We start from the raw sequence: 13,310 nt of genomic DNA, 5'->3' as shown, positions 1-13,310 counted from the left end.
TCAGACCATTCAGCTCCGGCATCAAACCTGGAAGTGAGCTGACGTCACGTCCGGCGGTTTCCCGTCACGTGACTGCCTTAGGAAAGTGTGGAACATGGCGGCGCCCGTGTCTCCGCCGTTGGTGGCGGAAGAAGGGCCGGCGAAAGTGAGGTAAGGAGGGCTCTGCGGAAGGGTCTGCTCCCCCTTATGGGGAGCTCCCCGCACGGAGGGGAACCGGAGGTGGCGCGCGCTCGCTCGCTCATCCGCTCGCCTCAGCTCCCGGTCCCCACACGTGGCGCTTTCGGTGATGAGGCAGCTTGCCACCCCACCCCCCGACCCAAGCATAAGCTGGGCTGCTCCTGCCTCGGGTAGTGGAAGGTTGAGCTGGGCTTCATAAGGGCGGGAAGGTTTCTGCAGGAGCCGCTGGGAAGCCTGACATGCTGCGCGTGCCTCAGGTGCTGCTTAGCTCCGAATGGGTGGGATTAAAGTGTACCTGGGGGAAAGCCATGAGGCAGGCAGATGTCATTTGTTGTGATGCGAAGGAAGGGGGGGGCGCGCCGCGGGGAACGTATAGGTAAGTGGTGAGCTTTGAAGCATCGCTGGGGCTTGAAGCGAACGCAAAACCCTTAATGCTTAGTGAAATTGCGAAATCGTTATGCCTTTATAGAGAAAGGGTCACCGATCCGATACAAGAAAGTGAGAAAAATAATTGCCCCTTTTATGTGGATGTCTTTAGGCCTTTGGTATGCAGTTAAAAAGACACCTGAGGCTATGCCAACTGTTGCAAACTCAACAGTAAAGAAGTGTTAAAGGAGTACAGTACAGTAATGTCTTCTTAAGGATTGGCACTGGGAAGTTTGGTACATTTTAAAACAAAGACATTGTACTTCTATAGTTGGTTGGGGAACTGCTGTTGAAACATTTCTTAGACTGGATAATTTGTATACATTTTGAACTAGAAATTGTATAGAACTGACAATCTGTGCCCAGTTTTTCTGTCTTTTGCTTATTATTTGTTTTGTATTTTCCTCTATTTCTTGGTTGGAATAATAAGCTTGCATTCTTTCTTTCTTTTTTCCAAAAAATGTTTTGTAGCAAAATATTAAAACAAGTAAATTTAAGTGTTTACAATTCAACTTTAACATTAATGGCTGCAATCCCAGCAGCCTTTGAACTTTGAATAAATATGCGTAGGATTTTGCTACAAAAGAACCAGTTTACAGGGCAATCTTACACATGTCTTCACCAAAGTCCCACTGGGTTTGTTGTGATATACTTTTCAGTTTGCATTTCTTAGTGCAGAAAGTATTGATCTGATGTGTAGAGATCTTTCCTATTCTAATTAATTCAAGAGGGTTTTGGGGGCTTCTCTGTGTGAAAGAAAAAAGCAGGTGGTTTGTGATGTTTAGGTTATTCCTTCAGAAAAGCTGAGTACAGCTGGCTTAAATTCTTATCTCTTCTGTCAAGATTATGATGACTACATAAATAGGACAGAAGGAGCCTAGGTTTCACTTTCTCTATCTCTTTTACTTCTGGTGTGGTGTTCTGTACATAGTATGCTTGGTGTTAAGGTTTAGACTTATAAGTTATTCTAAGTTTAAGTTAAGTCTGCTGCAACTGGATTTCTTATGGACTACGTTCAATCCTGAATGTATTGGATTTGTGACCATTATGCTCATTTGCCTTCAGTAGCAGTAAAGCTTTGCTAGATGAAATAATTGTCTCTGGTCTATTTTTGGGGACTCCTGCAACGTGTTTTAAGTTTTTACTTGGCTAACTATACATTGGAGTTCTGCTCTGGATCATATTGAGTAGAATTCCATGGCAATACTATCGGAAAAAATAACATTTGTTTGTTGTTTTAATCCAATAAGAAAACATTGTTATAAATGTTTGTATGCTCAACACTTGAGAAATCCTAGTTGACTGTTAGCTGGCCAATTACTACAAAAACAAAGAAGAATCTTTTTTCCATTTTCAGCCACAAAAAGTACAGAGCCCTTTTGAAGAAAGAGAAACGGAAGAAAAAGAGACAAGCACTAGCAAGACTGAGAGATTCAGGTAAAAGCTAAGTTGATGAACGACACAGATTACTTGTGAAATATAAGCTAAATTTCAGCTCTCAGAAGATGGTTGTCATTGGTATTCAAAAGTGTTTAAAATGTTGTTTTAGATTGAAAATAATAGGTAATTGTATTTCATTACTTGTCAACAAGGTTGCAGCCTCTTCATCTGATCATAGGTTGGGAATTGCAATTCATGACTGTGGCAGTCTTGAGAACATAGGCTCTATGCATGCACTGGTGACTGTCTTGGACCTTAGATTGTGTAGAATGCAGTGGTTTGCCTCATGGCAAGGCTAAGCTATCTATATTATATATTTTTAAAGAGGTATACTTTTTTCTCTTCAGAAAAAGGAGAGAAAGATGAACAGGTTTCTGAAAAGCTAGAAGATGACGACCTAGATGATGAAGAAAAACAACTCGAAGATGAAAGGTAAATTAAAATTACTGTATTTTTCGCTCTATAACACGCACCCGACCATAACACGCACGTAGTTTTTAGAGGAGGAAAATCCGTAGGCATGCCACCCGTAGGCATTCCCTCCTTAACACGCACAGACATTTCCCCTTACTTTCTAGGAGGAAAAAAGTGAGTGTTATGGTGCAAAAAATACGGTATATATAATTGGCAGCTGTACTCTATGCATATTTACTTAGAATAAAGTTCCAGTGGCTGATATGCAATGAAATGTGATGGAACAAGAGGATGCCCCTATGCTATGTTAACATTGCTTAGCTAGCTCAACAGACCAAATGCAAAGGTGGTGGGTTGGATCCAGACTTCACTTTCACCTTCTTGTTCGCAGAGGTGGGGTGACTTTTGCGAATTCCGCCCTCCCCTTCCAGCCCACTGCGGTTGTGCAAGTGAAGTGTAAAGTTGCAGTGTTTAATTGCCTGTTTTAGGCCATGGTCCCAAAGTTTGAGGAATTACTCTGCTAAATAGTCTTGAGGCTGCAACCCTATGCATAGCTATCCAGGGGTAATCTCCATTTAACATAGTGCTTTAAATGCCAAGTAAACATGTATAAGTTAGCACTGTATGAATTGGAGCCTGTGCCCCCTAGCTCTTCTGAGGCCTTTCTTTAGATGTCCGTCTTTGAAGATTAGCTGAGCAACTACACAAGAGAGATCCCTGGAATTCTATTCCCAGGTTGCTTAGTCTGACACCATCATTATTACCTTTTAGACAGACACCAGGCTATGTTTCCCCCTGGGTGCCCACACTCTTATTAGTAATTAGCTTATATGGCTTAGTCATGCTGCTGTTACTTTACTGCTGTGCTTTTGCTATTTTAACAGTACTTAATTTGAATATTACTATTTTAAATAGAAAGGCAGAATTATTATTTTTTTAAGAAATAAAAACATAGTAAGTTTGATGATATTCAATGATAACCCAGCATTCATCGGATTCTATTTGCAGGCAGAGGCTTCATGAGGAGTGGTTGCTGCGAGAAGAAAGGGCACAAGAAGCTTTTAAGATCAGGAAAGCAAAAGAAGAGGCAGCAAGAAAACGTCAAGAAGAGGAAGAGGTGCAGTATATGTTTTGACTACCCTTTTGGAGCAGACATTCTAAACATAAAAATAGTTACTGAGGTCTTTATTAAAAAAACAACAACACCAAAAAGCAATGGTTGTGTGAGAGGACTTCTCTCTCCAGCCACCCACCACCTCCATCTGTCTCTGCTCTGGAAAACCCTGCAACCTGCTGGAGCAGGGTTGCTGGAGGAACTGCAGGGGGGGAATGAGAACCAATTCTGTCAGAGGTGACTTTTCCACTGGCAGATGGACAGTGTTAGATTTCAAACCTTCGTTTTACCTTGGACTAATTTAGGAAAACACAGCACTAAAGTATAGTGGTTAAGGTTGGCTTATTTCTGGGAAAGTTTTCATCGATGGTTGGGAGGCTGATTTTAAATGATGAGGGCAAAGTTGGACTTTTAAGGCTCGTTCAGTTCTGTGTTAACTGTAATCTGCAATGAAGGGGGGCGGGAAGAAGTTTACACACACCTAATGACCTATGTTGCTTTTTTCAGTATCTCAAAAAAAGTAAGTGGCAAATTAGTTTACATTTATCACTTATTGGTTAAAGCAAATAGCAACTAAAATTATTTTATTTGTTCAGCCTTCATGGAGATATTTAGCATAATGCCAGTCTCTGTTTGTTTTTTAAAGCAAAGAATAAAAGAAGAATGGGAGGAACAGCAAAGGAAAGAACAAGAGGAGGAGGACCGGAAAAAACAAGTGAAGAGAGAGAGAGAGGTGATTCCTGCTCTAGGAGGATAAAACACAGTGCATATCCTCTTACAGTAATAATAGGACTAAAAAAAAAATACAAAATGACATAGTGTTGGGACACGAGGGTTGAAAACTTTTTCTTTCTGTGCTTCTGCATAATGTTGTAAATGGAACATGCTATGAATAAGTGAGGCTGCAATGCTATACCTGCTTACTGGGAGTAAACCCCATTGAATTCAAAAAGATTTACTTCCGAGTAGACATGTATAAGAAAGCACTATAAATGTAGATGCACCTTTTGTTATTCAGGGCAGCATATAAGTTGCTAATATTATCGCTGCAGTATCTTGCCTTATTCCTAAGGCTCCGGGCAAATGCTTGTTATTTTTCATTGTTTTTAAAAGGCACAGGAAACAGAATGACAAAATAGAATCTCCCCTGAAATGTTCCATGAATGCTCCCAAATATTTTGTGACCTTTGGCAGCCTGCTTCACTGCAGCTGGCAATTGTGATTACACTTCATGAGGGAGAAGGGACACAAAACTCTCAGCAGCTATTCATACATTTGTTGGTAGCTGCCGCCAGGCTATCCTTCCCTGCAGTTCTGCAACTGGCAGAGGGAAGGGTTTCTTGTGACTATTGGGCCGGTCCTCACACAGAATTATTGTTGGGAGGTTCTGGGCACAAGCTATGAATTCTTATGTTTAACTGTAGTGTAATCTCTCTAAGAAACTGTAGCAAGTATACGTATACTAACTTCTTTTTACAACTTACGTAACTTCACAAGTAATTTTACTGCTGCGATTCCTTAACCATTTTTTCCACTCAAAGATGTTACAGCTCATCTTTACCTGACTCATTCATCAAGATGTATCTTTTTCTATAGCTTGCTGGGTGTGGGAAGGAACATAATATAATGCTTTCGGCTTCTTGTAGGTTAATTTGTTGAATGCCTTGCTCAGCATATAGAGAGCAAATGGTGATCTTAATCATGGATTTGTAGAGTTTGAAGGCACCCTGAGGATCATCTAGTCCAACCCTCTGCAATGCAAGAATATTCAGCTGCCCCACATAGGGATCAAACCTGTAACCTTGGCATTATCAGCACCTTGCTCTAACCAACGGAGCTATTCAGGCCCATGATTTGCCTCTTATTATGTTAGGATTTAACTGGTCCAGAACAAGATCAAATGAGATTATGAGACGGTTTTAGTTGACCAGCAGTTTGTGTAATGTATAGATAGCAACCTTGACTGAGTACTCCTCCTAGTATCTTTTGAAAGTAGATGAAATTGTGGGAAACTGTCCATTCCTTACTACTTCAGCAAAAGTATGATGTTGAGGGAAATTGCCACTTTTAGCTTTGATGGAAGTAATAATTTTATTTGATTTTCAAAACTTATGTATCCCACTCTTCATCCTAAGACCCCTGTCATTTTATGTCACTACATAAATGACAAATTTACCATGAACTAGAAACCATCCATCAGTTCCTTTAAAATCTAGGTGTTCCTCTACATTGAAAAACCTGACAAAAAGGACATGTCTTCAGCTGGTGCCTGTAGTTAAACAATGTTGCCACCAGCCAAATTTCTAGGAGCATGTTCTGTAGCTGGGATGCTATTTCTAAAGATGTTCATTTACTGATTCATCAGCCTCCAAACTTTCTTTGATATGGGGAAAAGTGCTGCCTTAGATAACCGGGTCCCAAGCTGTTTAGGGCTTTCTGCAGCAAGACTGGAACCTTGAATTGGGTTTGGCAGTTAATTGGCAGGCAATGCAGATCTTCAGTTGATATTATATGGTCCCTAGGCAGCATACCCAACAAGTCTCTGGTGGCTGCATTTTGCACTAGCTATATCTTCTGAACCACCTTTCAGGGCTGCACCAAGTTGAATGTGTTTCAGTAGTTTAAATGGGACAGGGTGTACTCCTGGATTCTACCTTGTCTACCTTCCAGACAAGGTAGAATCCAGGAGTACACCCTGTCAGTGGTCCTGATCTTTCAGAGGGAATGCAACTCCATCCAGAACAGGCCACCTACCAAATTTGTGAACTCAAACAGTGGCGGAGCTTCATGCTCCGGCACCGGGGGGAGGAGGCAGAGAGCAGGCGGGGGCGGGGCAGGCGTGTGTCCTGGGGTGGGGCACGCCGCCTGCAGGGGGGGGCGGGACGACCGTGATGGCACCCTGCCAGGATCGCGCTGCCGGGGGCGGGGCGCTCCCCCTGCACTCCTCTTCCTCTGCCAGTGTTCAGAAACCATTGTACCTCCTCCTTGTGAGAATTCAGCTTCAGTTCATTGGCCCTTATCCAGCCCATTACAGCATCTAGACATTGAGAAACCAAGGGGGAAGATGTACACTGGAAATCAGTGCAAGTTGACAATTAAGCCAAAACAAGTGTGTGTATGTCAGGGGAAAGATATTATTGCTAAACTTAGGTGACTGGGTTCCTAAGGCACTCCTTTCTGGTAGTCCAATAGAAAACCCAAAGCTGTTTAATAATTCTCCTTACTCTATTGGAAGCTTCCTTTTTGCAGGCTGAACTTTCAGTACGCTGGTACCCAGCTTGAATACATACTGGGGCACTGAACTCTGGTTACACAGATATGATAGGGACTCTGTCCCTCTCAAAGACACCACTGCATTGGTGGCAGCAGGTGGACCTGGGTATGTTTGACCTTCTGGACATCACTGAGTAAACTGTTTCAAAACCAGGTTCTAGGCACAATCTTCACAGCAGAGTCTTTGGCATCAAATCCTTCAGGAGAAAATTCCATGCGATAAGAATTGGATGGTGAATCTGGGCCACTTAACTCAAATAGAAGTTGAGAAAAGTCTTCAAAAGATGTATGCCTATGCTAAATCACTTGCAGGACTGGGCTGCTGTCTTTATTTGACTTGCAGATACTTGAAAATTGTAACAATATGGTAATATATTTTAACCTTCAGTTCTGTTTGCTCTTTAAGCTCTTTGTGTCAAAATTTTGGAATTGTGTCAAATAATGGGGGGAATTATTTAAATGTAACTAGAATGTTTTCTACATTTTTCTTTGGGCATTCTTAGTAACATGGAAGCTTTTTCCAGTTTTATTTGACAAAACTAACAGAACATAATATAAAACCTGAATATTATGGTCTTGACTGAAGAAACCAGATGATGTCTCCATTCAGGGTTTTCACTAGTCCTATGTTTGCACCATTTATAGGAAGCTGTGCAGAAGATGTTGGACCAGGCTGAAAGTCAGGTATGTTTGGAGCTTTTGAAAATGGATCACTGAGCTGCTCTTCTTTCTGGAGAACAATGGCAGCTTGTTCTTTCATATGGGTTATGTAATTAGCTTGGATTGTGCCATACGTCTCTCTTTAACAGATTATGCCATTCCTGACTCAGGCTTGCCCTGCAGCTTGCTATGAATTTTGCCAAGAAGAACTAGACTGTGTGGACCTCATCCTGGTCCAAAAAGATGCTTTCTATTTTCTTAAGAATATGTGCTCAAAATCAACATGGAGCTGTTCGGTATCAGTCATTCAGAGATTTAATGCGCTCCTGATATATAATTTTTTAGAGCTGATGGACCATGGAGATGCTCATAAATTTGCTTGTGTGACTGAATTAGATTCCTGTGCTTTAAAGTCTCTCTGAAGGTCAGAGGAGAGGGATTGTACAGGTTCTAATGGTACAGAAAAGGTGTTACTCTCTTTGGAAAGAGAGTTGCCTTCTGCAGTGCATAAGTGCAGTGCCCAGAAGTATTTTAGCACTCTGCATACTCTCAACAGCACTTGCAGTTGGGCTACAATTCTATGCTCATTTTCCTGGGAGCAAGTCCTGTTGAATTTAGTGGGATGTACAAGGCCTGTTGAAGCTTACTGGGATGCCTAACAAAAATTGTTCAGTATATTCAGTGTACAAGTATGCAAAGTTTCACACTTGTAAGTCAAAGTGGGTTAAACCTCTCCATTCTTTTCTTTGGTCTAGATTTCAATATTTAAAGCAGACTTTAGTATTTCCCTAAACCGTTCAGTGACGTTCTATTTCAGTGCTAAGATTGTTTCTCCCCACAATCTTGCAATTATAATCACTCCTATTTTCATAGATAAATTGAATTTATTCATGACCAGTATTCAGTTTGTTAACATATAGAATGTTCTTCTTTTCTATAAAAAAAATCCAGGTAGAAAATGGAACCACCTGGCATAATCCAGAGCCCCCAGAGAATATGGGACGTGAGAAAGATTGTGCCAATTGCCCGTTCTATATTAAAACTGGAGCTTGCAAATTTGGAGACAGGTAATTCAGTTCTATATGGGCCTTTTAAAAATATGACTTGCATTTTATTTTGCTGGGAATCTACAGGTGCATTACTGTTTCAATACTTCAGTTTAGCTCTCATTTTCACACAGTGATAGGAAAGAGATTTCTGCTTTTTCGTGTTCAAAAGCCTGTGAATGGAAACACCTTCCATTCATGGAGGGGAAAATATAGGATCTAAGTCGCCGTTTCTTTAACTGTTCCATTTTAAATGAAAGATCTAAATAACTGCTACTGCTGCTTGTATTAAAGCTCTAGTTTTTAATTTCCCTCACTGCATATTAAGCCCATAAAAATTAGGAAAGAAGGACCGGCATAGCTAAAGGAATAAATGATGGATGGGACAGAATTGAGCCTCTTCAAAGTCTGAAGTTAATTATAGCTGTTGGAGAACTAAAATCTATGTTGGTGCTTGTGTTTTTAGCTTCATTGCAAATGCAACCTAGATTCTGAAATTGAGAATCTGCGTTCAGGGCCAGATTAATAGAGTTTTTGGCCAAAGAGAGATCTATCCACCTAGGTAATTCACACCAAAGTACGCCTCCAGCAGAAATGGTGACTCCAGAAAGCCCAAATGCTTGTCCCCATGCTAGCTAACTAGACCTGGGGGGAATGTTACTTTCACAAGTCACAACTGAGACATCAAACAAAACTGCAAGCTAGTTTTGGTGAATTTGTCTACAATGCATCCAGCTTTGTACTGAATTCTTTGCTTCCCCAACTTTTTCAGACAGATTGCTTGGGTCAAGAGTCTACAAGTTGCTTGGGTCAAGAGTCTACAAGTTGAAATAGAATTGGGCAAGAATACAATGCATTATTTCAATTTTTATGCACTTCTTTTATAGAACTGTTTGTATGGTACATAACAGATCGTAATTTGACCATGGGCTGAATGCTCCCCATGCTCAGTCTATACTAACCTAAGTTTTTGAATTCAAACCTTATAAGGTGCCTTGAGAACTTTTTATCGGATTGCCTATGCATATGAGGGACTAAGTATTTATGCTAAAGTGCATAATATATGGTTGCAGCTTAAGCAGCTGGAATAAGTTCTTTCTTTCTTTCTTTCTTTCTTTCTTTCTTTCTTTCTTTCTAAGATGTTCACGGAGACATAACCATCCAACCTCTAGTCAGACACTCCTTATTAGGGGTATGTTTTTCACTTTTGGGATGGAGCAGTGTAAAAGAGATGACTATGACACAGATGCAAGCCTGGAGTACAGTGAGGAAGAAATGCACCAACAGTTCCTAGATTTCTATGAAGATGTACTTCCTGAATTCAGGAATGTGGGAAAGGTTATTCAGTTCAAGGTAAAACGCAGAATACTGTTTTGCTATTCCCTTAAGTAATTGCGGGCTGAGATCCAGTGTAACGTTAGTGCAAGAAATTTGAGAGCTGATGTTGGGCAAGTGGTAGCCCACAAGCTTGAGGTATCACCAGGTATCATAGTGGTTGTGCTTGGGGTCTCACAACAGCTTTTGCAAACACAAGACACTCACTGTAACTCTTGTGCTACTCCAGAACAAGGCTTATTCTAGTGGAATGACTGTTGTGTGAATGGACTGTCACATTTGGATATCATCCTAGGCATTCCTAATGTCCCTTCGTATGCAGATGTGGAGAGTAAAAAATTGGGGAGGAAGCAGTTAGACCAGGATCTCTACCATGAAACACACTGTGTGTTTGTGTATTCAGTGGGGGTGGAGTCAGAACAAGTCCCTCTTAATTCCTTAGTTTTTCACACATTGCGTTTCCATTTTGGCTTCATTGTTGTTAAATAAATCATGACATGGTGTAATATGTCATGTGTTGTTATTCATCTGAGGTTGCATTTTTCACATCTTAAGACCTGCTAAGGAACAGATGGTTGTTATTATATCCCTATATGTAAAACCACAGAATTCAAAGAGGGTGTTCTTTTCTTTTTCCCATGACTGTATAACCCATTAAATCAAGGAAAAAGTAACACTTCTTACTTGGCGTTATGTGAGAGCTGTTTTGGAATGTGCAGTTGACGAATCACAGACAATGTTAAATATTTATAGCAATCGTAGTTCATGGATTTCACTTACACAGCACATTGTTCTTCAGGAAGATGGGCCTAATGCAGTGTGGGTTAGCCACACTGTGTGCCAGTTATTTATGTCAAAAATCTAGCTGAATCCTGAAGTGTGTGTTGGTTAGACAGAAGGGCTAGGTATCAGTTCTTGATGGTGACAAGACAAGCATTTGAATTTGACATACCTAGAACTTGAAAATATTACCTACATTCCAAATTGAATATAGCCCCCCCTCCCATGCATTTGTTACCCAGTCAGCTTGCTCAGCTTGGGGTACAATAATAGGGATTCCACTTGTGTGCGGTTTTTAACATGAAACTAAAACAAGACATAACAACAACAAAACAACATGCCATATTCTCTGCTCCCCCACCTCCCTAGCCCTCAGTGGTACAGTTAGATTACAAATCCATTAAGAATTATTATGCTTATCAGTTTTGTTTCATTGTGCAACTTGGAATAATCGGAAGTTCGGGTGTTTTGCTTACCCACTCCAGTGGAGATAAAGATCATCAGCTTGTTGCCATGATGTGATTTGATGTTCATATATCAATGTTATGATAGCCATATCTGTCATGGGATGGGTGATAATCTGTCTGTCCTGTGATTGTTATTAATACATGAAAAAAGGCCACTAAACCATGAAAGTGCATTTTGTGTGCTATAATTAAATAAGGTATCTTGTAAACCACTCAACTAAAGCAGCTGTGTAAGGATACAAAGAAACTTCACTTCCTTAAGTTTTTACCTGCTTTTGATATAGGTGAGCTGCAACTTTGAACCTCATCTTCGAGGAAATGTTTACGTTCAGTACCAAACGTAAGTATTTAAAATTTAGTAGTTGGTAAACTGAATGAGAAATCATAAGGAAGGCTTATGTGGTATGGGTGGGTATATTGGTAAAGCTCTTTCCCAGGAAAGATGGCTAATTCTCCATGTTGATGCAATATCACTTGATTGAATTGTATTGCTTTTATGAGGTTCTAATAATACTTTTTTATTTTTAAAGAGAACAAGAATGTCAGCAGGCTTTTGCTTTATTCAATGGTCGATGGTATGCAGGTCGGCAGCTTCAATGTGAATTTTCTCCAGTAACAAGGTGGAAAACAGCTATTTGCGGTACGTCAGTGAAAACCTTCAGCTCTAACAGCTAGTATCTTTCAGCCTAAATGTCTTTCATGTTATTGAATTATACATAAATTATAATTTTAAAGTGAATGCAACTGATAGGGTGTTGGCCCTGTCGACACATTGGATAATATCTTATTTGAAAGACCCTGTTCTGCATTAAGTAATAAATAAGTTTCCACACCTTTGAGTACATCAGGAGAAATCATGTGTATTCAAACCCACCATGCTACACCTTGGCATCACAGGATTAAGTATTTCCTATATTCAAAAATACAATTGTGAAACAGGGATTTGTACATATATATACACCACACAAGAATAGCACCTATGAGAGATGATGCCAGGGCCCAGCAGTAGCAGCTGTTTCTGAGTCAGTGCATTTGCTAGAGCTGCTGGCTTCCACGCCCTGAATATGGTTCACTGATACCTCTGGTAGGGATGCCTGGGCCACACTGAGCTGTCTGATACAAGTTGATGGGCCTTCCGCTTGACTGCTGTGTGGTTAGACAGAAGCAGATATCGCAGTTGCTAGAATACACCTAAAAGTGAACAAGATCATATATGACTGATTCAAACTTGCCTTTCTGTTGGGCAAGTTGCCTTTACCCAAAGCTCTTGCTTTTTGTCCATGTGATATCAAGATAAGGGGCAATATCTAGCTGTGACTTCCAGCTTAGGCAACAGACTTCTGCTTGCACCAACGGGATTTGCTCTTCCCCTCCTGCACCACCTTAAAATCTGCAACGGGGACGGAATCCAACTGTGTCTTCAAATGCAACATTGATTTCCTACAGTTATTAAAACGAGACATGATCCACCCCTTTCACCCATACATCTGTGATAAGAAATATCGTGCAGATAAAAATAAACATAGAAGTGTCCACTGAGTCTGTTTAGCTTTCAAAGGTTATAATTACGGTTGTCTTCAGACTTTGATAATCAGTTTCAAAATTGGTTTTCAGGTTTGTTTGAAAGGCAAAAGTGTCCAAGAGGGAAGCACTGCAACTTTCTTCATGTGTTCAGAAATCCAAACAATGAGTTCTGGGAGGCCAACAGAGATATTTACAATACCTCGGAATGGACCAAAGAGGCAAGTAGATATTCAGAAAGGAGAAATAGAGCGGGATATCATGAAAACTATTATAGCAGGTCAAGAAGAAGAAGTAGTCAAAGTCCAGATCACGCTTACAGCAAAAGAAATGGAGACTCTGAAAGGGAAAAGAGTTATCACAAACGTAAGAAAAGACAATTTCCTGAGAGGTCACGAAGTCGTGGAAGGCGACGGTCACGCAGTAAGAAGAGGCGAGGCCGGAGCCGCAATAGGAGCCCAACACGTAGCAGAAGTTCCTCTCGGTCGAGAAGTCGAGGTAGAAAACGATCCAGCAGCAGAGGCAGAAATAGTTGAATTTGTTGCTGAACTACTTTTCAAGATACTTGTGGATATAAAAATTTGGTGCTTACCAGAGCTGTTGCATACTAGAGACTTGCCTGTGCCCTAGAAATAAAGCTGATGTGGGCTATCTTTA

General features: G+C 40.7%; 1 protein-coding gene across 1 annotated transcript; it reads left to right on the top strand.

Annotated features, from left to right (window-relative positions):
* ZRSR2 (zinc finger CCCH-type, RNA binding motif and serine/arginine rich 2) lies at window positions 1–13,310 on the top strand. Its single transcript, XM_081003806.1, has 11 exons — window positions 1–150; window positions 1,961–2,040; window positions 2,391–2,475; window positions 3,466–3,574; window positions 4,218–4,304; window positions 7,490–7,528; window positions 8,456–8,571; window positions 9,690–9,903; window positions 11,417–11,472; window positions 11,663–11,772; window positions 12,747–13,310. Exons 1-11 carry the CDS (start codon window positions 95–97, stop codon window positions 13,187–13,189), a joined length of 1,395 nt encoding a protein of 464 aa, XP_080859932.1. The 5' UTR covers window positions 1–94; the 3' UTR covers window positions 13,190–13,310.

Source organism: Podarcis pityusensis (assembly GCF_964106645.2).
Source record: "Podarcis pityusensis genome assembly, chromosome: 4".
Taxonomy (NCBI): Eukaryota; Metazoa; Chordata; class Lepidosauria; order Squamata; family Lacertidae; genus Podarcis; species Podarcis pityusensis.
Note: the sequence above shows the minus strand (reverse complement) of the source record. Positions and strands in the feature narration are given on the sequence as shown.